The sequence below is a fragment of the Aquarana catesbeiana genome, linkage group LG02 (genome assembly GCF_042186555.1).
Source record: "Aquarana catesbeiana isolate 2022-GZ linkage group LG02, ASM4218655v1, whole genome shotgun sequence".
NCBI classification, from domain to species: domain Eukaryota; kingdom Metazoa; phylum Chordata; class Amphibia; order Anura; family Ranidae; genus Aquarana; species Aquarana catesbeiana.
Window position 1 is genome coordinate 457698973 of NC_133325.1, and position 26852 is coordinate 457725824.

At 41.4% G+C, this 26852-nt stretch overlaps 1 protein-coding gene across 1 annotated transcript in view; it reads left to right on the plus strand.

Moving 5' to 3' along the window:
* Positions 1-25994, plus strand: part of DPT (dermatopontin) — a 44176-nt gene extending 18182 nt beyond the window's left edge. The window contains exons 2-4 of the mRNA XM_073615636.1: positions 4219-4344; positions 13475-13582; positions 21779-25994. Coding sequence (XP_073471737.1) covers positions 4219-4344; positions 13475-13582; positions 21779-21845 — 301 coding nt within the window. The 3' untranslated portion in view covers positions 21846-25994. The remainder of the gene's footprint in view (positions 1-4218; positions 4345-13474; positions 13583-21778) is intronic.
* The last annotated feature ends 858 nt before the right edge of the window (positions 25995-26852 follow it).

A 26852-nucleotide genomic window follows, 5' to 3' on the forward strand; every position in this document is an offset into this window, starting at 1 on the left:
GGGTGTACTCACTTATGTGAGATACTGTATATTATATATATATATATATATATATATATATATATATATATATACACACATATACACATATACATACACACATATACACACACTATATTACCAAAAGTATTGGGACTCCTGCCTTTACACGCATGTGAACTTTAATGGCATCCCCGTCTTAGTCCATAGGGTTCAATATTGACTTGGCCCACCCTTTGCAGCTATAACAGCTTCAACTCTTGTGGGAAGGCTGTCCACAAGGTTTAGGAGTGTGTCTATGGGAATGTTTGGCCATTCTTTCAGAACCGCATTTGTGAGGTCAGGCACTGGTGTGGACAAGAAGGCCTGGCTCACAGTCTCTGCTCTAATTCATCCCAAAGGTGTACTATTGGGTTAAGGTCAGGACTCTGTGCAGCCAGTTAAGTTCCACATTGGCCTAAATTGATGAAGAAATTAGAATTTTTTACATTATTTTATTGGGTATGTTTTATAGCAGAGAGTAAAAAAAATATATTTTTTCAAAATTGTCGTTCTTTTTTTGTTTATAGCGCAAAAAAAAAAAAAAACGCAGAGGCCATCAAATACCACCAAAAGAAAGCTCTATTTGTGGAAAAAAAAAGGCAAACATTTTATTTGGGTACAGCGTCGCACATGTGCACGATTGTCATTTAAAATAACGCAGTGCCATATCGCAAAAAATGGCCTGGTCATGAAGGGAGGTAAACCTTCCGGAGCTGACGTGGTTAAAGCATGTGAGATCTCCCCTTAAAAAAAAAATTTTGAGGCACCCCCATCCCCACATATACGCAGGTACGAACATAAACGCATGAGTCAGGGTGCATACACATGAAAATGTCGATTGCGATACACATATCTTCACGAATTCTGGATTGAGAGCAATATTTCAAACACCTGACCTCCTCCATAACACTAAACTGATGACCTATAGGGGGGTTTCAAAGCGTTGCCTATGGAAAATATAGGGAATTAAGTTTGTTGTAATTTTAGGGGTGCACGCAAATTTTGACATGTTGGGCATCTATTTACTCGGTGCAACCTCATTTTTTATATTTTACCAAAAAATTGGGTAAAATATTGCGTTTTTGTGCCCTAAAACTAAGTTTAGTGTATTTTTTTACTGACATTTTGTGTTTCCTAGACCTTTGCTGTAATATCGTGTAACATCAAATTTGAACTACGACTATTTTATTCTCTAGGGTATCTGCTTTCAGAAAATATATAATGTTTTTGGGGGTTTTATGGAATCTTCAGCAAAAACAGTTCTGGCAGCGAAAGGGTTAATAGCACTTTACTGCTATATTAATAAATGCAGAGCTACATTCATTTGAGTCTTTTATATCGTCCTGAAGTTCAGTGTAAGTAACCCTCCATTTTTAATAACAATATAGCAGTGCAATTTGTGAGAACAGGCGAGACATTTGAAGATGGAGTGTGATAAAGAGAAAAGATAATTACAAAGAATATGGATCCTTCCTGCATGGTAATAATAACTCTATTAAGAGCACAGTTTTTTGTTCTTTTTTTTTGTTTGCTAATTTGATGAAAGCCTCTTTTGTGATTTAGTAAAGTGGAATAATGGGTTGTATTAAAAAAGGTAGGTAAAAAAAGCAAAGTAAATGTCCAACCCGCATTATCAAGCTGTACTTACATGCAATAAGTACAGACACTTGGTATCAAGGTGACCTTCCATAGGAGGAAAGAACCGGATATTCCACTTTAGCAACTTCACTCCCATATAAACACAGGTATAAGGTGAGAAGTACATACTTTACAGGTACATCAATATTTTATTTGTATAAAAGAAAACATTGGTAAAGTATGGTTTTCCTTCTGCACGAGTGCCAGATTAATTCAGAACAGTAATTTCATAATAAATGAATGGACAACTTCCTGGGAATTGTGATCTTTCCATGCATCAGAGCAGTTACTAATTAAGCAATTAAATAGTTTTAACTTGCTTCCTTTGAATGGAACTTTGACCGTTTATGAAATGTAATCTGATTAAAGTGACATTTAATCCATTACTGCCATCTAGTGGAATCTTAAGTATTACCAATTGCCAGCCTAATTAAAAGGGTTTGTAATAGTTTTCTGTTTTAAAAGCTTATTGGAGGGTCAAATTTCTCCCCTAACTCCTAAAGCGTAAGTGACTGGTCAGACGTTTGCATAATATGAATGTGCAATATTTATTATTTACCACAGTAAAATAAATATTTTTCAAAATGTAATTTAGTCATGACTGTAACAAATAAAAGAAAATTTAAAAAATGAACAAAACCACTATGCAATCTATTTAAGTGTGATCTGTTGGTTTTCAATTGTTATATCAATCAAATAAAGAGCCAGCAAATATATGTATGACCAATGAAAGAAAATACTCTCCGATACCATCATACCATCATAATCTTCCGGTGCTGTAGGGGTTATTAGAGCTGATGGACCTGCCATATGCACTCATCAAGAGTGCCGACTATGCTTGTCCTTTCCATCCACCTTCTTCTTTCACAGAAGCTATACTATAACTGGTGGGCCAATGGATGAAAGGTCTGTCACCTCTATTCATGGATACTTTTTCATTTATAGAAGCTATAATACAGTTTCTATGAATGGAGGAGGTAGTCAGGCACTGAAGACCTGGGTCATAGCATAGTCATTCCTAGAGTACACTCTAGCAGTAAAGTACACTGGTTGCAGGAAAGTTATTGCAACACTACCCATTACTGCAGTTAATGTTATCTATGCCTTTACTTTATGCTAATTAGTAGGTTATTAGGTATATATCAATTCAACTATATTGGGTTTCACACCAAACTGCTACAAGTTCGTGATCATACTGTCTAGTGAATTGTGGTTGATTGTTAGTGAAATTTGGCATTTATGAATATATTACCATTTACTTTAACTCATAATAATATCCCAAGTTCTGTTTTCACTAATCAGTTTGGTATCTTCTTCCTGATATTGAGTTATAGTTGTGTGCAGAGTATCTATCTTTGTACTCTCAACAGCATTGCAATCTCTGTCTGCTTAACCTAGATGTGTCAGAGCTGAGGTTATCTAAAAAGTTGAGGTAAAAGAAAGGAACAGAGACCCCAAACTATCAGCGGCCCCTTAAAGTGTTTGTTAACCCCCCCAAAAAATACAGTTTCCGGTCCTTTAAAGCAGATTACACAGTACAGTGCCTTTGCTGTGTAATCTGCCCCCCTCTAAACTGTAAAAAAAAAGCCCTGAATCTGCCACTTCCTGTATGCCCTCTCTATTCTGACCATGAAACTCAGGGCTACTCAGCCCTGATCACCGTGGTCAAAGTGCGTCCCTCCATCATACACTGCCCTGCTCACCCCCTCCTTCCTGCCTGTCAGCGACCTCTCTGTTCCCACTCCGCCCCCCGCCGCTATTATTGAAAATACAAAACCTAAAATTGTCACTGCCAGCCTCTCTATTAGAGGCTGGCACACAACACTGTGTAAATCCTTTCTAAAAATGAGCATTCTACATATTTCCGGCTGTCTTCAAGCTGGTCGCATGGCTTGTGGCCACTTTACAGCTCTGAGACATTGCTTCTGCGGGAGGAGACGAGCGGCCACGTGATCTCCCCGCTGACGTCAGAGGGAGATCACGGTTCCTCCTGCAGTAGCCGGAGCTGAAAAGCGCCCGCGAGTCACGTGACTGGCCTGAAGACAGCTTTAAATAGCTATTTACACTGCTCATTTTTAGAAAGGATTTACACAGTGTTGTGTGCCAGCCTCTAATAGAGCGGCTGGCAGTTTTTTAAAGAAAGGCTTAACAAATATTTTAAGAAAGAACTGTTTTCCCAGAGCTCCACTTTAGCTATACTATACTAGTAACTCCAAAAGAGCAACCCATAATATTTTACCCTAATATGTAGCCTTACAATTATGCTCTTTAATATTTCCATAACAAACCTTTTAATAGATGTGTGTACTCATAAGGCACCCCTTTAATCCTACCCCTTACCTGAATCCTTACCTCTAACTTGAATATTGGGTATTTCTGTGCTGGGATCATTACTGAAAGCACCCACTATCTGTCTTCCATAAAATTGAAATACTGAACAGCTGGTTTGGAATTTGGGAATTGTGAAATGTTAGGGATAACGTTATAACATTCATACTATGTGACAGAAAAAAAAAGGAAAAAATTACTATTTATTATCCTGTTATTTTTCATTTTCAGGTATCAGACCTGTTCTAATAATGGCTTGGTGGCAGGAATTCAGAGTCAGTACTTTGATTCAGTACTGGACAGGGAATGGCAATTTTACTGCTGCCGTTACAGTAAAAGATGCTCGTATGCCTGCTGGTAAGTACAAATAAATTTAGAAATATTTTTCACAAACATTTAATACACTGTAGACTTGCTGAGAGCAGTGAAAGGTTCAGATTTTTAGGTCACTGAGATCTGTTTATTGAGAACAAAGATGGCACACAAAATGCATCTACACATTTGTGAGTTTTTAGAGGCACTAAAAGTAAAGATATAAGAGAGTGCTTAGAGGAAGAAGCAGCTTGCACAAAAATGGCGACACATCAACCTTATATCAAAATAAAACAAAAACAATGTGCAGCGTTCCAATATAAAGTGCAACAGATTAACATATGAATACAATAAAAATTAAACTATTAATAATAAAGCACATGAATTACTGAAACACTAAATTACATCAACCAATATGGTGTGCTACAATATACATAGACCATCTAATGTGCAAACAAAGTGATCTTTAAAGTGCTAGTGCTCTATAATTGTCCATTGATTCATAAAGTCCCCAAATCCACATAAGAGGATCCTTGAAAAATGTCCCCCAGTGTGAAAAATGCCTCCACTCTGTCACCAGAAGTGCAGTGTTCCTCCACCTATATGCACTCACCGGAAAGGTATTAAACATTAGCATGCAATCACAGCCTTTCCTGCGAGCACATGGAATCCACCTAAAAAATCCCACTTCAGATCACCAGAACGGGGTCTAAGAAGGCCACCGATCTGAGACCTAGAAGCAGTGGCGTGACGTCAGCACTTAAGGCCCCACCCAATGCATTTTGTGTGCATGCACATCCTCAGGGTATACGCCTATATGGTTACTTACACAATTCCCCAGGGATAGACCAGGCCTGAGAGTAAGTAGGTTGTTTCGGGGCTTTACTGTTGCACTGGACTGCCCTTAAACAATTGCACCCACTCTGTCTGCATTTAGTCACACTCACTATCACATGGAGTACTAAGCAAATTTCTTCATAGCAGCCAAACATTGTGCATATGTTCACAGAATGTTTTCTGCGCCACAAAGAAAGTATTGTCCCAAATCAGTGGTAGCATTAGTCCCAAATGCAGGGATAGTGTTCAGAAACTGACGGCAGAAGATTGACAGTGCTGATATACAAAAAATAATGAAAAAGGTAAAACAGTATTCTATTAAAAGAAAACATGACAATTGTTTATGATACATGATAATTTAGCAAACAAAATGTCATTAAGTTAGAGTTTACATTTACTTTAATGGTTCACCCACTCTGGGTCTAAACATGTAGAAGCAGACTGCCGGCAAAGTAGAGTTTGCCTACTAGTCTAGTTCTTGATTCTAAAGCTGACCATACACACATAGATTTCATAGACTGAAAGAAAATAACAGTTTTCTCCAACCATACTAAATAGTACAGATGAGTGAATTTTCTGCTGCGACTATTGTATTCTGACAGCCATTGCCGCTGGTTGTCAAGGTCCCCAAGGAGCAAATTTCGACTAGTTCATCAGCAACAAGGTGAAATGTATTCTATGTGTGGCCAGCTTAAGCGTACTTATGCCCTGTACACACGACCGGTTTTGCCGTCCGAATAAACTCTGAAGGTTTTTCCGACGGAATTCCTCTTAAGCTGTCTTGTACACACACGGCCACACCAAATTCTGACCGTCAAAAATGCGGTGACGTACAACACGTACGACGGCACTAGAAAAAGGAAGTTAGCCAGTGCGCCACCCTTTGGGTTCCTTCTCCTAATCTCGTCGGAACAGCATACAGACGAGTGGTTTTTCCGATAGTAATTTGTACCGTCGGAAAAATATAGAACATGTTCTCTATCTAAGTCTGTCTGAATTTTCGACGGAAAAAGTCCAATGGGGCACACACACGGTTGGACTATACGATGAAAAGCTCCCATCTGACTTTTTCTGACGGAAATTCCGACCGTGTGTATGCAGCATAAGGCAGATCAGGATTCAGTCTATTTGTCCCAAGCCAAATCTTGTGAGGTTATGACCACCAGCCTAGTTTATGTGATACTAAGACTATCATGTTAACTAGGGAGAGAGGAGAGGGTTTCAAAGTTGGAGGGGGGTTTTGAGGATGTTTAAAAGCCAAGAAAGTTGGCTTAAAAGGACAGAAAGTATACATCAAGCTTTGCTAGTCCACACCTATTTTTGCCAGCTGACCCTGTTACAATCACACAAGCTCTGAATACAAATACTCAATGCCCTTTTATAAATTATTATTTATTCACCCTTTGTTACTCTTTAGAGTGTTAGTATATAATGAGACATCTTATTTTGAAGTGGCTCTTCTCCACCACATATCTAACGGCCAAAAAGTCCATGCCTGGAAACAGGGAACAGCCATTTGGAAAAAAAAAGATATTGTGCCCAAGGTCTACTCAAGAACCCTCCTAAGAAGAAGAAAATCATGTTACTGTGATGTCTGACCTGTTCACTACAGGTCAAACCATTGTTGGTGTAGCTTTACCCCTGCAAGGGCTGTTGGTAACTGGCTCCCCTATTCCTGCACAGCCAGGCAACATGCATTTTCCACTTGCACTCCGACACTAGAAATCCGTCCCTGGGCTTGTTTTTGTTGTTTTTATTAGGGATAACAACTTGGATGGGGAAGTGGGGTTATGGGTTGCCCAACTTGACTGAAGCAACTGATGGGGACAACTTCCTTCCTATGTACAAAGACAAGATCCTGGAGTTCTCCTTCCTGCACACAATAATTCTTTAAGGATCAGTGGCAAAAGTCCCTTGCGGACTAGGAGCTTATAGTCCCCTTTGGAAAATAGTGTAGCACCCTGATATTTAGACAGGGTTGCTAGTAAATTTATTTGCCAAGTGATAGTTGCTTTGGCCAATTTATAGGTGGTCAATTAATTTCGCCCTAATTCTGGAATTGCTGCACTTATCTCTTCTTTCACTAGATGGCTGGGTATCTGGTGGCATTAGATAAGACAAGGGCATTGGACAGATTAGGAATGAATGGGGTGTCTCAGCCAATGGGCAGGGATTTTCTTAGGTCCCTTGGCCTGTTGGGAGAGCCTATTTATTTTGGTGAAGTCAGGTGATTGGGGGGTTCTGTGCTACCTGGACGGCTGTCTGGGTGGACGTTTGTTGTGCTGCCCTGGGCTGCTAGGCCAGAGCCTGAGGCCTATCCTGGGACATCTGGCTGCTAGGCTGTCTGAGGGCCTATCCAGAAGCAAGAGAGCAGCGTAGGGTTGGGATTGCAGCTTGCAGTCCAACCAGAAGTGGAGGTTCTGCCGACCGGAGAACCTTTCGTGGTCTGAGATAGAGGGGAAGCTGTCGCCACTAAGGGACCAACCACCTTGTTACCGGAGACCATTGTGAGTAGCTTAAGCAAGCTTCAGAGCAGTATTCTCACCAACCAGGGACGTGGAGGTGACGCTTGAGGATGATACTGAATGAGAAGATTGGAAGAGCTATGGGGATCCAGTGGTAGTGGATCAGCAAGTTTAGTGAAAGACTGGGAGCTCGGTTGAGTGAAGATCTACAATAGGAGATTGTAGAAGAAGTGAATAAGTTCATTACAACCTTTGTTAGAAACTGTTTAAATATTGTTGCCATAGGAGACAACGGTCCTACTCATGCAGATGTAGTGTCTTGCTGGATGCCTTTCCCTGCATGGCTGTCTGCCTATAGAAGTCTCGGAGTCTGCAAAATTAACATTGCAACTACTAAAGGGTTTCCTGGTCCTAAACCTCTCTCCCACAGTTCTGTTTAAGAGACAATAAATCTCTTTGCATTCAAGAAGTGTCTTGCGCCCATTAATCTACCTTGCACTGCACCCACCATGCCTCGTAACCCACTCTACACAGAAGGATGTCAGTTGTCCCTAACTCTGGAGGTCACCATTAGGCCTGGAGAGACCTGGGGCTACAATAGCACAAAATGTGGCAAAACTGCATGCAGGAGTATCTCCTCTCCTCTGTCGAACTGCTCCCAGCTCCACTGCTTGTAGGTACTACAGCCCTCCTGGCTACTTGTCCACCAGCCCACCTGGCTGCTCTGAAGATCTCCTAGGACAAGGGATAAAAGGGTTAAGCAAGCACTGCCCTTTGAAAGCTTGCTACATGTGGCAGTTTCTCCCCGTGTGAATCCCTGGGTGTGCTGATGTACTCACTCTGTCCTCCTTGCTCCCTGCTGTTCTTAGGCAAGAATCCTTCTCAAACCGGACGCTGAAAGAATTCTCCCCAGCCAGCCTGATCCCAGCCTGGAGGCAAAGCCCCCCTAGACCCAGGGGACCCCTCCTAGGCCACTGAATGCCTCCTCAGCACTCCATCTTCCACATGACTCTCCTGCTGGCTAGGCTCTGCCATATGTAAGGGCTGATCCATCCACCCTGCAAGGACATTTTGCCTAGGGATTGGTCAGACTCCCTTAAGTATGCAGATCAGGACATCCTGGCCTTCACCCACTAACTTCCAGAAGTTTCTACAAGCTTTTCGATCCGGGGGGGGGGGGGGTACCAGAGACCTGCATCTGTAGAGCCATCCAGCCTGACCTACAGTAACCCAACCAAATTACAGACACACAACTTACCATGAGTCATAAACTTAAAAGAGAAGTAAAGGTTTTTTTTTTTTCCATATTCATACTTACCTAGGTGGATGCAGCATCGATGCGATGCTGCATCTGTCCCCTGGTGCCTCTACACTGAGAACTGAGCGATGGAACACCGCCGATGGCTCGGTTCTCACAGCTCCCCGAGCAGTGAGCTGCAAACTGTCAATCAGCAGCTCTCCGCTCTGCTCCCTCCTTGCTCACTGGAGCATTGAGCTGTGGAGGGATGGATAGCGCCCAGTTTAGGCTCTCAGCAGCTCGCTGAGTGGGATGACGCGGTGCCTGGACTGATTTCTGTGACGTCAGCAGGAAGCGGACTTCACTTCGCTCTCTGCTGAAAATGTGTCACAGGAGTGCAAAACTAATTGCACTCTTGTGATCCATAGGAGAAGTTCAGCCAAACGAGCTTTGGCTGGACTTCTCCTTTAATTTTGCCTACACTAACACTAGAAGCACACTAGAGGGTGCTATATTGGCTTTGCTGAAAAGCAGTTACATTATTTTCCACGTTTAATTGATTTAGTGAGGAATGGCAAGGGGGACCAGAGCCTAGTCCTATATTGTACTGGGCCTTCATTCACATAATATTAAGAATGATAATCATAAAAATATGATTTTGCTAGGAAACAAAAAATATGCTATGTCAAAAGGTCATCAATAATTAAACAAATGTATAATCAATAAAAAGTTAACCAGTATTCTCATACAAAATTCAATATGCTATACATTAGAGAAGTCAAATGAAGTAATATATAAGGTAATTGATGAAATCACTAAATTGATTTTAAATATCTGAATAAGACCTATGCCAGCACAAAGACAAAAACACATACTTGTGTGTGTTTTTTTTCCCAATAAATATATGTCTGTCTGAATCTATGTAAAAAGATGAACATAGGTGGGGGAAAATGTTTTGGTACCCTTATGATTTTTAGGTTTTTTTGCTGAAGTTTGATCAATTCCCCATGTAGCACTCACACCCGCAGGCATTCCTGGTAAATGATGGGTTCTTCTAATATTTCTAATTATGAACCATTCTTTGGATGGACCCAACAACACACCGACACACCAATGGTAAAAAATGGGCTTTACTGAAACTGGCAAAAAAGCCTTTAAGAAGAGGGGTGGTTAACACAAAAAACAATACATCTTAACCAGGCGCTATCCAAATACAGTGGTTCAATACAACACAAAAGCATGGAGAGGTAAATTGAGTTAGTGTTCATTCTCCTTTATAGAAAGTAAAGGGCCTTGCCAAAACACACTGGGCAAGTGGAGAAGGACATTGCAAAAAGCAATCAATATAGCACATACCTTTTAAAACAGATTGCAACAAAAATTGGCTAGCTACTGGGGCTTAACTGCTATCTTTGGACCCCAACTAGCTACTGATCAGTGGGGAGAATGCTCATCACTCTGACATCTGTCATTCTGGGTGCAGTCTGACCTTGGGTGGCTGCTCCTTTAATCCAGCACCTTCCTCTGGCTTGTGTCCTGGGATTCCTCACACTTTTCACCCATGCACACTGCACTTCCCAGCTCCTATTCTAGCCTTCTCACCACTGCACAACCTGCACAATACATCTCCCAGCCTCACTCTCTGACTGGCAGATCTCCCCTGCTCCTCGATTCTAATTTCCTCCAGCCAATCAAATTCCACCCTGGCTGCTGAGGCAAGGCAAAGTTCTCCAGTTCCTTTCCACTTCCTGTACGAGGGGGGTGATGTATGGTGAGTTTGTGATGCTCAACTGGGTGGCTTAAAGGGCTCGCTAACGAGGGCTACACCCCTCTTTGTCATAATAATAAATTAATGTTTATTTTTTAACAAACACACAAACACATACAACATTGCAAGACCTAGCAAAGCTAAACATGTACTGAAACACGTATGTAAGATATGTTCTGGTTGGTTCGGGCCCCAGCAAGTCAATATCACTCAATAAGAATAAGATTCACTTACCGAAGTTAAGATGTTCTATACCTGATTAATTAAGATTATAACTCATTTAGCTGTGTGTGTTATCTAGCCCACCTCCGAATCAGGTGTTTTTCAGGAAAAAACTGTTAAGAGAGATCTTTAGTCATAGCATATACTTTCATTTTATAACAACAGCATTGTAATAGCATTACAATCGATAGTTATTTTTGACAATCAAATATATGGTAAGCTTAAGTGAAAAATCTTTCAGCTTCTTTTCTGATCATTGCTTTGGTTTATTTTTAATTTGTAAGGACTACTTATCACATGGTAAATTGCTGCCTGCAATCAGTGATTCCTGTTCTGACTCCATCTCCTGAATTTTTTTTCTTCCATTTTTTTCTTTTCCTCCTAAAGTTCAGAAGGTAGACTTTGTGAAATGTGACACAGCAATGTGTATACACAAAGAATAATGAATACTGTATGTGGCACAGCATTCAAGGAAGTAAATGTACATGATTCTTCAAAGGGCATGTTTTTATAACTTTAGCATCATATAGATTAAGAGGAGTAGGCTAGAAATAATTAAAATTCAATGTGGAAAAGGATATATGACTTTTAATTACGACCATAGAAACACTTTGAAAGAGCCCCAGGAAACTAGTAGAGAATACCAGCGCTCATCTGAGTGCAGTATATTAAAATGATTAATGATGAATTTATTAAGATAAAAAAATAAATAAGAATTAACTCACAGGGTAAGGGTCAAAATGGCTAGTCACAAGGGGAGGCTCGCTGTGTAGTCTTGATCCAGATAGCTGGTGGTGTGGAGTGCTGCTGCTGTCTCACTAGCTGCAGGGGTTTCCAAGGCTCTGAGTCAAGCTGGCAGTTGTCTCCCCGTTGGCTGTGACGTCACTGGATGTGGGGCACAGGGCCAGCAGGCGCGCGTTAGGAGCATGCGTGCTCCTTTTTTCAGGCTGTAATAAGGAGTCCCCTTGTGAATAGCCATTTTAACCCTTACCCTGTGAGTTAATTCTTATTTTAATTTTTTTATCTTAATGAATTAATCATTAACCAGTTCAAATCCACGCTATTGCTGAATGACAGCAACAGCGCGGACCTGCTTTGCCGGGACGGTGCACGAGTGGCCTGCGCGCCCCCTGCAGGGGGCGCACGGCGCGCTCGGTGATCAGCGAGTCTATGAGACTCACCTGATCACGTGATCAGCTGTGAGCCAATGACAGCTGATCATGTGATGTAAACAGAGCCAGTAATCAGCTATTTTTTCTCCTCATGCTGACAGCATGAGGAGGAAAAAAAAGCCGATCACCGGTGGCCGTGAGAGGGACATCAGTCCCGATCACGTCGATCATCGGTGCCCCCTGCCAGTGACACCTAGCAATAGGCAGCAGTGCCGCCTACCAGTGCCCACCAGCGTCACCCATCAGTGCCCACAGTGCTACCCATCAGTGCCCACAGTGCCACCCATCAGCGCCCACAATCAGTGCCACAACAGTGCTGCACATCAGTGCCACCTATCAGTGCCCATCAGTGTCACCTACCAGTGCCCATAAGTGCCCATCAGTGCCGACCATCAGTGCCACCCATCAGTGCCGCCCATGAGTGCCCCCCCATCAGTGGTACCTATCAGTGCCCATCAGTGCCACCCATCAGTGCCACTCATCCGTGCCACCCATCAGTGGCCATCAGTGCCGCCTTATCTGTGCCCATCAGTACCACCTTATCTGTCCCCATCAGTGCCGCCTTATCTGTGCCTATCAGTGCCGCCTTAACTGTGCCTATCAGTGCCACCTTAACTGTGCCTATCCGTGCCCATCAGTGCAGCCTATCAGTGCCCACCAGTGCCGCCTCATCAGCGCATATCAGTGAAGGAGAAAAATTCCCTGTTTGCATTTTATAACAAACTATGAAACATGATTTTTTTTTTCAAAAATTTCCATTTTTTTTGTTTGTTTAGCAAAAAATAAAAATCCCAGCTGTGATTAAATACCACCAAAAGAAAGCTCTATTTGTGGGAAAAAAATGATAAAAATTTCATTTGGGTACAGTGTTGTATGACCGTGCAATTGTCATTCAAAGTGCGACAGCGCTGAAAGCTGAAAATTGGTCTGGGCAGGAGGGGGGGTTTAAGTGCCCAGTAAGCAGGTGGTTAATCATTTTAATATACTGCACTCAGATGAGCGCTGCTGTTCTCCACATTATATATCTACAGAGCTGCTTCGTCTTCCATAGCTGGCTGCACCTCTAGAGTGCTATATACATCTTTAACCCATTTAACTTGTTCCTAACCCATTCAAGCCTGAACTGAACTTTCCAGGGTCCAAGCTACCTCCAACCACTGGATTTTATTATCATAATCAGCTTTACCTATAGTTTTGTTTCTCAGCCATCCATCTCTCTCCAAGAGCCACTATACTCCCCCCCCCCTCTCCCAAGGAAACTAGAGCTGTTGCTTAAATCTCACCACTTGCTGGCTTCAATTCATAAATGATATACATATTATATATGTGTGCATGTTTTAAAATGACCTGGTTTAAAAATAAAAATTGTATAGGTCTAAACAACATAAATACTAGAGACAGTATATACTAAAAAAAAACACATACATTCTCATATGTTTTTATTAAAATTTTTGAATAATATTTTATGTTTCAGGTTGACACAAGACTATCCTGCACATTATGGAGAAGAGGTGGACATGGTTCTGTATTCCCATGGCTACTACATCAGAGGGGCTACCACAACCTTTTCTGGAGTGGAGAGGTTAGATCAGTCTCTTACACACTATTCCAATAATACCTTTTTGTAATTTATAAATCACAGTAAAAAAAACAAAAAACTATCTAGTCTACTGTCCAGGTATTTACTAAGACAGTGCAAGGAGCAGTGATACAAAGGGTACTACAACTGATCTGACAATATTCATCACCTTAAGGCAGACATTTTCATGGAATACAGTTACTGATAGATAGTTCTACTACATAACTGGGCTAAAACACATAAACACTTCCAGCACATATAGTTCTGCCTCAGAGTCCACTTGGGCAGTGGATCATCAAAAGCAATGGAATAACATCATTCTTTCATGTATACTTCGTCAAATGTGCCCTTCTCAGATCATGGGAATCTAGTAGACAACTGTAAAAGAGCACACAGAAGGATGCACATGCCTAGTGCATTACCGAAGGTTTATTGTATCAAACAAAACATACAGCCAACATTCCTGGCCTGTCATGGACACTGAATTACCCAGTATATGATGAATTACCCAGTATATGATCAAAAATTGTGCACACCTCCCAAAACACTTTTTTGAGCTTGTTGGACAACTAATTCCCAAATTCCCACAGAGATAAATAAGGAGGCTCTCCCTTCATTGCAGCTATGCCAGTCTTCATTCTTTTGGAAAGTCTCTCAACATGATTCTAAAGTATGTCTGTGGGCATGTGTGCCAATTTAGCCAAATAAGCATATGTGAGGTCAGGTACTGATGCTGGACAAGAAGTCTTGACCCGCAATTGGCCTGCCAATTCATGCAAAAGGTGTTCAGTATGAGTACTCAGGTTCTTTCCCACCAAACCATATCTTTATGGGCCTGGTTTTGTGCAGAGGGCACAGAAAGGAGCCTTCCATAAACTGTTGCACAAGGTTGTAAGTGCACAATTGTTTTAAATGTCTTTGTATGCTGTGGTATAAACAGTTCCTTAAAAAAGATAAACCTGATCTTGATAATTTAAAGCAGTGTCCACATATTTTTGACCATAGAGTGTAGGTTTGATTGTCAGGTGTCTAATAGAGATGAGATTTAGGTTCAGAGCTACCTTGGGATTTAGGTGGATCTCACAATTTGGTGGGATTGACCACAGAGGTAGAGGGTGGCTCAGTCAAGCCAGAGGCAGGAGACAACAGGCAGGGAGCAGCTACAAATGGAAAATATGCAGCAGCTGGAGCTTAATGTGAAGTAGTCTCCAGTTAGGAAGAGGTGGTGGGGATAAAGCAGCAGACCACATGAAGGTACTATAGAGGGGGGAGAAGAGGAAACTCAAAAAGATGCAAATAGATCACTGAGGAAAAAGTTGTTGAACTGCAAGTGCACCTTGCAGAGAAGAGCAGGCAACATCCTTCCATATGTTTCTGGCGGCACTGCCCCAAGGCACAGGTCACAGTTTCCCCAGTCAGGAGGTCAGTCCAGCCTCCTTTGCAGTGTGTTTTTTTTCCTGTGTGTACTGCCATCAATAGGTACATAGGTTGGACTTAAGAGACTTTTATTTTTTGTGCCTTTTTTCAACCTCAATTTTAAGGCCTAGGTGAAACGTGTATTGTCCTGTCTCTTTTATTTTAAGGCCATCAATCATTTAAAAGAATATAAACTCAATAGCAAAAGCTTATCTGCTTGCAGGCAGAGGTTGTTGTTCAAAAGAGTATTTTCGGCAGCAGAAAGATTGAAAAAGGCCAAAACTGCTGAACTGTGTGGACCCAGTTTGGAGAGAACATTTGCTTCTGTGTTTGTGTTAGTACTGTCAGATGTTGCCATTATTAGCTAGAGAAAAAGGTAGGTTAGGGGAGTGTAGGTGATAAGAAAGGAAGACGTTTGGGGAGCTTTCCATACTCCCAAATCCTGGACATAACTAGGATGAGCAGTCGGAAGAAATATTTGCTGGTAAAACTACACAAAAAAGTCTTAAAAAAGGTAGAATGAATCAGACCGGTGTGCTTCTATATGTAAGACACTTACATACACACTGGTCTTAAAAAACAGCAGTTCTTTTGGCAGAATAAAACTCTCATATAGAGCATTTTTGTACATGGATTCGCTGAGCTTAAAATATGTCTCTAAATCTCCCAATGTGCATGGACACAAACAGTAGGATAACATTGAGCTGCTTAAAAAAAGGCTGAAAAAAAAAAGATAAACTGCTGTAGCAGAAGCGTTTTTTTTTTAACTCAGTGTGTATGGGCCCTTAAAAGCAAACGATTCTACAGGCAAACATGCACTGCCAAACTATGTTTTCTCTCAGGCTGTCAATGAACATTGTGTGGTTCAATAAAACCATGTACAGTTTTAACACATCCCACAAACCTGTAATTTAAAGGATCTGTATATCTTCAATACAGACCTCAAAGCCACATAAAAAGGCCCTCTCTGCTGTATGCTATCTTTTTTTTTTAATTGGCATTGGTACATTGCTTTCTATGCCTCTTTTTTGATAATTGTTTGTTTATTAGCCCACAAAAGGAATAGTTTGTTTATTTAACCTCAGAGACTTCAGTGAGGTTTGGAGAAAATGTGGGATTTTCCCAAATTTGAGGGTATTTTTGCGAAACTAGCTGTGACGCAAACCCCTTTAGATTTGCTCATCCCAAATGTCCACAAATCTTTGTCAATGGATATACAATCAACCCCAGAGTTATAATAATAAGAAAACTGCAGACAAAAGTAAAGAGTCAATCAAATAGGTCTTTATGGACCTTGCTTTGTGCGCTGGTGCGCAGTCAAGTTGGAACAGGAAGGGACCATCCCTAAACTGTTCCCACAAAGTTGGGAGCATGAAATTATCCAAAATGTCTTGGTATGCTGACGTCTTAGGAGTTCCCTTCACTGGACCTAAGGGGCCAAGCCCAACCCCTGAAAAACAACCCCACACCATAATCCCCCCTCCACCAAATGGATTGGACCAGTTCACAAAGCAAGGTCCATGAAGACATGGTCGAGTGAGTTTGGGGTGAAGGAACTTGACTGGCCTGCACAGAGTCCTGACCTTGACCTGATAGAACACCTTTGGGATGAATTAGAGTGCAGACTGTGAGCCAGGCCTTCTCGTCCACATCATTGCCTGACCTCACAAATGCGCTTCTGGAACAATGGTTAAACATTCCCATAGACACACTCCTAAACCTTGTGGACTCTTCCCAGAAGAGTTGAAGCTGTTATAACTGCAAAGGGTGGGCCAACTCAATATTGAACCCTGCGGACGAAGACTGGGATGCCATTTAAGTTCATGTGCGTGTAAAGGCAGGCAAACCAATACTTTTGGTAATATATGTAGATAAAAGATACATAGGCAGGATTCTATGTCATATACAGGTGCATCTCATAAAATTTGAATATTATAAAAAGGTAATTTATTTTAGTAATTCAATTCAAAAAGTGAAACTCATATATTTTATATAGATGCGTTACACACAGAGTGATATATTTCAAGCTTTTCTTTCTTTTAATTTTGATGATTATGGCTTACAGCTAGTGAAAACCCAAAAATCAGTATCTCAGAAAATTAGAATATTGCATAAGAGCAATAAAACATTTTTTAATACAGAAATGTTGGCTTACTGAAAAGTATGTCCATGTACCATACAGTATGCACTCAATACTTGGAAGTTGGGCAGGGCTCCTTTTGAATAAATTACTGCATAAATGTGGCGTGGCGTGGAGGCGATCCGCCTGTGGCACTGCTGAGGTGTTATGGAAGCTCAGGTTGCTTTGATAGTGACTATTAGCTCATCTGCATTGTTGGGTCTGGTGTCTCTCATCTTCCTCTTGACAATACCCTTACAGCATCTCTATGGGGTTTAGCTCAGACGAGTTTACTGGCCAATCAAGCACAGTGATCCCATGATCATTAAACCAGGTATTGGTACTTTTGGCAGTGTAGACAGGTGCCAAGTCCTACTGGAAAATAAAAACAGCATCTCTATAAAGCCAGTCAGCAGAGGGAAGCATGAAGTGCTCTGGAATTTCCTGGTAGAGGGCTGCGCTGACTTTGGACTTGATAAAACACAGTGGACCAACAGCAGCAGATGACATGGTTCCCCAAATCATCACTGACTGTGGAAACTTCACACTGGACCTTATGCAACATGGATTCTGTGCCTCTCCACTCTTCTTCCAGACTCTGGGACCTTGATTTCCCAATGAAATGCAAAATTTTCCACAATCCATGATGATACACATACTATAACTATTGACTTTTAATATTAGGACACTCACCTGTCCTGGAATCCAGCGGTGTTGACACCCCAGCCCTTTGTTTCCATCGGCTCTCGAGTGCTGCCGCTGTCAATCATGGTAAAGGAAATCGGCAGTGAAGCCTTTCGGCTCCAAAAATGGTTCCCTACTGGGCAAGTGCGAAGTGCGTTGTGCTTTCTGAATGGCCCCCCTCCCTCCCGAAAGGTGCCAAATGTGGCACTGGAGGGGGGAGGAGTCAGCTAAGTGGAGCTTCCACTTTTGGGTGGAACTCTGCTTTAATACATCATTGCATTTATTTTTCTTAAATGCAAGCTGTATATAGTAAGTACCTGTATTAGACTTGGCATCAACATCTTGCAGGTCATTTACAGCAGAGCAGGAGTGTGACTGGAAAAAGGAGCCAATCAGTTCATGTGCCCTCAAAGAAGCAGGCTGATAGCAGATTGATGGAGATGAGCTCACCACTGTGCTGCATCTCCTTTCTTTGTCCATTTATAGGCTAAGAAAGGACTATAACAGCATGGCCTTGGAGAAAGTTGGTTCAATGATTCTGGCCGCCAGAATGCATATATTGGCATAAAAGAAGTTCTGCGGGGGGAGGTGGATAATATAGAAAAAACTAGTTCTATTAATTTAAAGCAGAGTTCCACCCAAAAGTGGAAGCTCTGCTTATCTGCCCCCCCCCTCCCTCCCTCCAGTGCCACATTTGGCACCTTTCAAGGGGGAGGAGGAGCGGTTTCTTGTTTTTGACAGGTACCCATCCCAAATTCCGAGAGCTCTCGCCACTAATGTTATAGGGAAACTGAATGCTGTAAAAAATAAATAAATAAAAAAGCTATACTTTTAAAGCCACATCAAATATTGATATTAAGTACATACTGTCCATGATTTACTAAGGTGTAGATAATTTTCGCTTTCAATGTGAAAATTCACTTTGCAAAGAATACCCAGTCATGTGCAATGGAAATGTAAAAAAACTTTTCTTGCACATGCTTGAATGATTGAAGATAGCACAACTTCACCCCAATTCACTTAACATTGTAAAAATTCACTTTGCAAAGAGGAAATTCACTTAGCTTAGTAAATAAGGTGAAATTGTGGCAACTTCAGTCATCCAATCGTGCAAGAAAAAAAAAAATGCTTTGTTATATTCCTTGCACCTGACTGGATGTTCTTTGCAAAGTGAATTTCTTACATTTCTTTTATCTCAAAAAATTAAAAATGCAATTTAAAAGTGAACATGCTCTGCTCCTTTAGAAAATCAAACCCCATTTATATGCATTACCACTTGCTGACCAGTTGCCGTCATTATACTGCGGCAGGTCGGCTCATTCCCACAAATCGGTGTAGCTGTACATCGGCCCTTTAAACAGCTCTAGCAGGCGAGTGTGCGCCCACTGCATGGAAGAGGACCCGATGTGCGTGGCCGGCGGCTGTGATGTCCGCCGGCCACATGCGATCGCAGGCACAAGAACCAGAACGGGGATGTGTGTTTATAAACGCACAAATCCTCATTCTGTCAGGAGAGGAGAGACAAAATCGTCTGTTCTTAGTAATTAGGAACAGCGAAATGTCTCCTCCTCTAGTCAGTCACATCCCCATTCAGCTAGAAACACATATAAAGGGACACATTTAACCCCTTGATCGCCCCCTGGTGTTAACCCTTTCCCTACCAGTGACATTTACACAGTAATCAGTGCATTTTTTATAGCACTAATCGCTGTATAAATGTCAGTGGTCCCGAAAATGTGTTGAAAGGGTCCGATCTGTCCACCGCAATGTCGCAGTCCCGCTAAAAAATCACAGGTTCACCTCCATTACTAGTAAAGAAAAGAAAATAATAAAAATGCCATAAATCTATTGCGCAAACCAATCAATAAATATGCTTATTGCGATTTTTTTTTAACCAAAAATATGTAGAAGAACATATATTGGCCTAAACTGATAACGAATTTTTGTTTTATACATTTTTTTGGGGATATTTTTTATAGCAAAAAGTATAAAATATTGTTTTTTTTTTCAAAATAGTCACTCTTTTTTTGTTTATAGCTAAAAAAATAAAAACCACAGAGGTGATCAAATACCACCAAAAGAAAGCTCTATTTGTGGGAAAAAAGGACGTCAATTATTTGGATACAGCGTCTCATGACCACACAATTGTCAGTTAAAGCGACACAGTGCCGTATTGCAAAAAATGGCCTGGTCATTAAGGGGGAAATTCTTCCGGTCCTTAAGTGTTTAAAAGATGTATTCTCTGAGAATACCTGCTTGAGGTGATTGTAGCCGTATTAGTACACTTGTGACATAGACAATTGAGTACTGTTCATGATACTTTTTTTATTTGCACTAACATACAATTTTTCAGGACAAGCTTTCGGGGTATGTCCCTTCAAGGTCCAAGCAGTACTGGAAGGGGGCATACCCTGAAAGTTTGTCCTGAAAAATTGTATGTTACTGCAAATAAAGAAAATATCTCAATTGTCTCTGAGAATACCTGTAAGGATTATTGCAAACGGTAGTAAAAAGCCACATATTTTACTGATCGGAAAATATAGATTCATTGTTGTCTATAGAACAATGCATACAGCTGTGTAAAGATCAGTAATGAGTACAGAGCCGAAAAACAAAAATAGAAAATTTTACATTTGAGTGCAGAAATTTATGTGCACGTGTGTTTGTGCATTGTAGCAGGGTGACCCCGTGCCACTGGGGTAAAATGGTGGTTTACACCAGATTTTGAAGGAAGCGAGCACACTAATGGCACAGGTGTGTGTTGCCTTCATATGAGATCCAGAGATAGAGCTAGGAGCCCCACCCACCCGAGAAGGTCAGTGCGTGAAGGGAGCCATGAGAGGTGCTGGTATGCGCCATGGAATCCAGGTGGGGACAGAGCAAGGCCCAAGCCTGAGAGAGAGTCCATGAGGGACAGAGCAGTTAGGAAGTTTTGAAATATTACACCATGGGAGTACATTTTTCTATTAAAATGAAGTTAATGGCGGACGAAGGAGGATTGCAGTTTTAAAAAGGGCCATACAAGATTTATCCAGATAAAAGGCATTCGCATTAAGGAAAGCGGAGGAAGCAAGGAGTCTAACAGTGAAGCCTGGTTGCATATACCCCAGCAGTGGAAGGCATTTTTGGACTTGGTAACAGGTCTTTATTGGAGGTGAGCGCAGTGGTAAAAGGTAGTGCAGCAATTTATGTGCACATGTGTGTTTGCGCATTGTAGCAGGGTGACCCCGTGCCACTGTGTAAAATGGTGGTTTACGCCAGATTTTGAAGGAAGCGAGCACACTAAAGGCACAGGTGTGTGTTGGATTCATATGAGATCCAGAGATAGAGCTCAGAGCCCCACCCACCCAAGGAGGTCAGTGCATGAAGGGAGCCATGAGAAGTGCTGTTGTGCACCATGGTATCCAGGTGGGAACAGAGCAAGGCCCGAGCCTAAGAGAGAGTCCATGAGGGACAGAGCAGCTAGGAAGTTTTGAAATATTACACCATGGGAGTACATTTGTGTTTTAAATGAGGTTAATGGCGGACGAAGGAGGATTGCAGTTTTAAAAAGGGCCATACAAGATTTATCCAGATAAAAGGCATTCTCATTAAGGAAAGCAGGGGAAGGAAGGAGTCTATCTAACAGTGAAACCTGGTTGCATATACCCCAGCAGTAGAAGGCGTTTTTGGACTTGGTAACAGGTCTTTATTGGAGGTGAGCGCAGTTGTAAAAGGTAGAGGGAGCCACAGTATATTATTCGTATAGAATAAATCACAAGGGTGAAGGATTTAAGAAGATTGGCACAAGGTATACACTTTAAAGAAAAGTTTTTTTATTTGAAAGGAAGAAAGATGTGTCATAAATAAACTGTATATTCACGTATGAACTTTATATGTTTTATTCTGAACACATGATGAAATGGATTATGTCACTGAATATTTACATTAATTGATGTTTATTGTATATGCACGTATATGTTACTCTTTTATATTTTCAGGGATCGTCAGTGGAAGTATATTGTTTGCAGACTGACGGACTTTGACTGTGAATTTGAAAACTTCTAGAATGGCAAAATCAGAACATTAGCACTGAAGCCTTCGAATTTCAGCACCTACTTGACTGGATGATTCACTAACACATGTAAATCTTAGTTTTGGATAAATGTACCAGTGCAGTTATGCATGTAAGTGTCATTGTTTGTACACCTGTTTAATCCAAACTGTCATGACAAGAACAATGCTGGCTTAAATGATACCCACTTTAATTTATACATTGCCTTGACATTCATTTTAAACTTTTACAGAGAACAATGAATAATTAATGTAAGCTCTTGCCTCTTATCGAAGTTTGTCATGCAATATCCCCTTGACAGTCATAGGCATGTGCAGTCTAGAACCAGTTTTGGAAACAAAAAGTTTATGGCATAAAATACCATATGTGTTGAAAATACCCAGCAAAGGGGATTTCATGAAATAGTTCTAGAGCTGCACACCATTTCTGAAGGACAAAAACAGCTTTATTGTACAGCACATGCACATGAACTCCAATGTGTTTCACCCCCTACTGTGGACTAATCTTAGTGTACTGTGATTAAGTCCCAGTAGGGGGTTAAACACATTGGTGAAAGGTCTCTTAGTGTAGTGCCTGTGCTGGTTAATAAAGCAGTTTTTGCCCTGTTAAATTGCTATGCAGTTTTGTGGCATGTGAAAGGAGCTTACCAATAAGGATGGGGACCTGCAGACTGGAGATGAGGATTACTGCGGTCTAGGGAATGGTTCTGTTTAAAGCGGAGTTCTGCCGGCAAAAAAAAATAAAGGTCAGCAACTACAAATACTGCAGGTGCTGACTTTTAAAATAAGGAAACTTACCTGTCCAGGGTGCCTGCGATGTCCTCACCTGACCTGTCCCTTGGCTCCTGGGTGGAGGCACCAGCATCTTCAGCAAGGGAATCAGGAAGTGAAGCCTTGTGGCTTCACAGCCTGGTTCCCTACTGCACATGTTGCGCTGTGTGTTATGAGTGGACCCTGCTGTCTTCTGGGACCTGTGTTTCTCCCTGAAGACAGCAGGGGGGGGGGGTGAAGAAGGGACCAGACATGGCGTAGATGGCGGCGGATATCTTTCGCCGTAGTGGGAGCAAATACCTGTATCAGAAAGGTAACTGCTCCCCCCTGAAAGGTGCTAAATGTGACCGGGGGGGGGATCCGGACAGCGGAAGTTCCATTTTTGGGTGGAACTCCGCTTTAATGAGTGGGGGAATTCTATGCCTGAAGTTGTGCATCACTGAAAAAGAGCTAAATAGATCCAAAAGCTCTGGGCACCTCAAGTCTGCTGTCAGATAGTTGCAACCCTTGGGCTAAGCTGTACATTAGTCCCAAGGCAACAATAAAGTACAATTCTTTTCCAGTTTTTTGTCTCCCTGCCCTTTTTCCCACTTCTAACTAAAAGGCCTCATGTACACGGGTGGACCTATGTGTATACCCATGTGAAGGGTCCACTTTATCCACACGAGATACATAGGTGTTTTGTATGCGTCCAGATGCAGGCAGTCATATTCATGTCTACTGGGAAGCAGCAGCTAAAGTATGCATTCAGGGACACGCACCCACACAGATGTCAAATTGTAACCAGCGCCTATGTCCATGCAGTCCCTGTGTCCCAATAGACATGAATGGGACTGCCTGCATGTGGACACACAGAACACCCCAGCAACTTGTGCAGGTCAAAACAGTCCTTTGCAATAGTGTATGCATAGGTATTCCCATGTGAATGAGGCCAAAATGTACAGCATACATACCTTTATTCCAGAACTGTTCCAGATGGTCATGCAACAGCAATGCCCTCTTGTTCTTCAGTGCTGGGCGGTCTTCAATGCCGCAAGGAAAAGTGCTCAGGCTGTGATGTGTGACCTCCTTTCTATGCAGCATTACGCTGTGTGTCCTGGCTGAGTGATTTTACTGAGTCAAGGAGATGTGTCATTGACTGCCCAGGGACAATATAAATATTCCCTGGCATACTCTCTAACTAGTTAGCAAAAAAGGCTTATGTAGACTTTTTAAAATTTTTTGGTTAAGAACAGAGCTTTCTACTGCTTACAGTTGCAAATAATTGTTAAGCCACGCTGCTGTGTCAAGGCATCACTGCAAAGTCTGGTCCTTAAAGTGGTATTAAAGGTTTGGCTTTTTAAAAAATGTAATTCTTATCTGCTCTGTGCAATGGTTTTGCACAGAGCAGGTGCAGTCCTCTTCTTCTGGGGTCCCTCGCCGGTGTTCCTGGCTATTCCTCCATGACCAGTGCCCCCAATATCAAGCTGCTTGCTATGAGGGCAGTGGTGTGTGCTCGCTCCCAAGCCCTGTGGTACGTATCCATAAGACACATAGAGCTGCAGCTCAGCCCCACCCCCACTCTCTCCTCATTGGCACACTGGCTGTGATAGACAGAAGTGGGAGTCAATGACTCCAGCTGTTGTCTCAGCCAATGAGGACAGGGAGTTTCAGGACAGCCAAGGCTCTTGTGCACAGCACTGGATTGAGAGGGGGCTCAGGTAAGTATTGGGGGGGACTGTGGGGGGAGCAGCACAGAGATGGTTTTTTACCTTTATGAATATAATTCAAGTTAAAAAAACCTTTAGCCCTTACAACCACTTTAAAAAGTGTTAAACCCTAAATGTAATATATGGCAGTATACCAATCATTAGATTTGGTGCCTGCATCAGGTTTTTTTTTTTTTACTTTTTTCCCTCGGTGATCTGGCCAGTAACACACCTCTTTAGGGTACCTAATAGCAGTATTGTCAGTCTGGGTGGAGGGTAGTGTTAGTTAGTGCTAGCAGATTTAGATACACTAATAAATTGAAGCCAAAACTACAGCTAACACCTTTAAAGCAATTACAGTAACAGTTTTGATCCTTTAAGGATAAAGTATTTACATATATAATATTCTTGTACTCTCGAGGCATACTGGGGGTGCGGTAATGTTTTTAAAAGGTATGTACAGTACCTTTCTGACTCCTCCCACCAGCACAGAGGTTCAGAGATGATGTCACCGAGTCTAAAATAAGCTATGCTATCAAAAAAAATAAAAGGTTTTACTTAAACATTTTATTAGCATGTGGTAGGGTGGGTTGTGGAACCAAAGAAAGTAACATTTAAGCCAATTAAAATTCTGATCTAAAATAATAAAAACTAAAGTTTGGCCTTAAGCTCACTCTTCCTGGCTCTAAGCTATGCCCCTATCATTTAACTTCTACTGCCCCGTAAAATGCTACGTTTGGCAGATGAATAATGGTACTTAGGTCAACTTGGGTATGAGTCCAAGCTCCATGTACTGCCAGGATCTGCAATGCAAAGGGCTCCATACGTGTACAGGGATGGAATTAAAGGCTAACATAGCAACTTTCCTGCACGTCAGCTCCATTTGTTCCATTTTAGGCCAGACACGTAATAACCTATTCTACAGGTATAAACTTCAAAGTAAAGCTTCCATGAAAGAAGTATGCCAATAATTATGCTATTTCTGATCCCTTGAAAATTATAGTTCAGGGACCAGCGACTAGCATTTTAGGAAGGGAAGTCAGCAATGGCAGCCATCCTGTTTTTCTCATGCTAGGTTTCTTTGCAAACAGCTCAGCTTTTAGCAATACAGTCAAACTACAAATATTATATAGAGATAATTGCCTTTTGTGGACATAAAATAGTATATCTTTTTAGGTGCAGATGATTCTGTGTGGTGACTTCCTAAAACGTTGGCTTCTGTTGTATCCGTAAATACACGGATAAGATTTTGAACAAAAATTCTTAGGAAAAGTCATTTGAAATTTTTCAGGACCTTCTCAGAACTTTCAAATGTTGTTCAAAAGAGTTTACTTGCTTTTAACATTTGTAACTTTCCTGAGTTAAAACACTGTTAGAAATTTGTTTCATTTGAGAAAACTTTTCCATCCCGCTCCTTTGAATTATCTTCTCACTGTGGTCAAATACTAACGTCCATTTGACCCCACTTATGTTTAGAAAAAGCAACAAACTTTCTTAGAACATTCTTTTATTGCTGCTTACTGCCTTAACAATTTTTATAACAAAGATAAAAACGTGTAAAAGGTTATAAACACTGTTTACTGACTATATGTATGTAAGATATCAGTAATTTTATGCATGCAAATAATCTTTGTTCATATGCCTTTGTGTATATATGTCAAATCATTAAATCAAATTTCAATAATATTTGTGTTATATGAGTGATCCTGTCATATAAGTGTGGACTGAAATTTGAAAAGTAAAGTGACAAAATTATATAATCATTAGATATCAAATATCACTTGTCCAATGAACTGCCTATATCCTGAACCTGGGCCTGGGCACAGATGCTCATTCTGGTAGAATGGATATCTCCTGAAGACTGATGGAGAGAATAGACTGTCTACATACACAGATCAGTCATAACATTATGACCACTGACAGGTATAGCAAAAGCCATTGATTATCCTATTACAATGACATCTGAAAGTGGGTGAGATATATTAGGCAGCAAGTGAACATGTTGTCTCTGAAATTGATATGTTGAAAACAGAAAAAAATGGGCAAGTGTAAGTATTTGAGTGACTTTGACAAGGGCTAAATTGTAATGGCTAGATGATTGAGTCAGAGCAACTCCAAAACTGCAGCTCTTGCAGTTGCCGGTTTGCAGTGGTTAGGACCTACAAAAAGTGGTCCAAGAAAGGAAAACCGGCAAACCAGCGACTGGGTCATGGATGGCCAACGGTCATTAATGCACCTGGGGTGCGAAGGCTGGCTTGTGTAGTTTGATCCAATAGAAGAGCTACTGTAGCTCAAATTGCAAAAAAAAAAGTTAATGCTGGTTCTGAAAGAAAGGTGTCAGGACACACAGCGCATCACAGTTTGTTGTGTATGGGGCTGCGTAGCAACAGACTGGTCAGGGTGCCCATGATAACTTGTGTCCACATCAATTGCACCTACAATGGGCACATAAGCATCAGAACTGGACCATGGAGCAATGGAAGGAAGTAGCCTGGTCTGATGAATTCAGGAATGGTTTGAGGAACATGTTGGAGATGTTGAT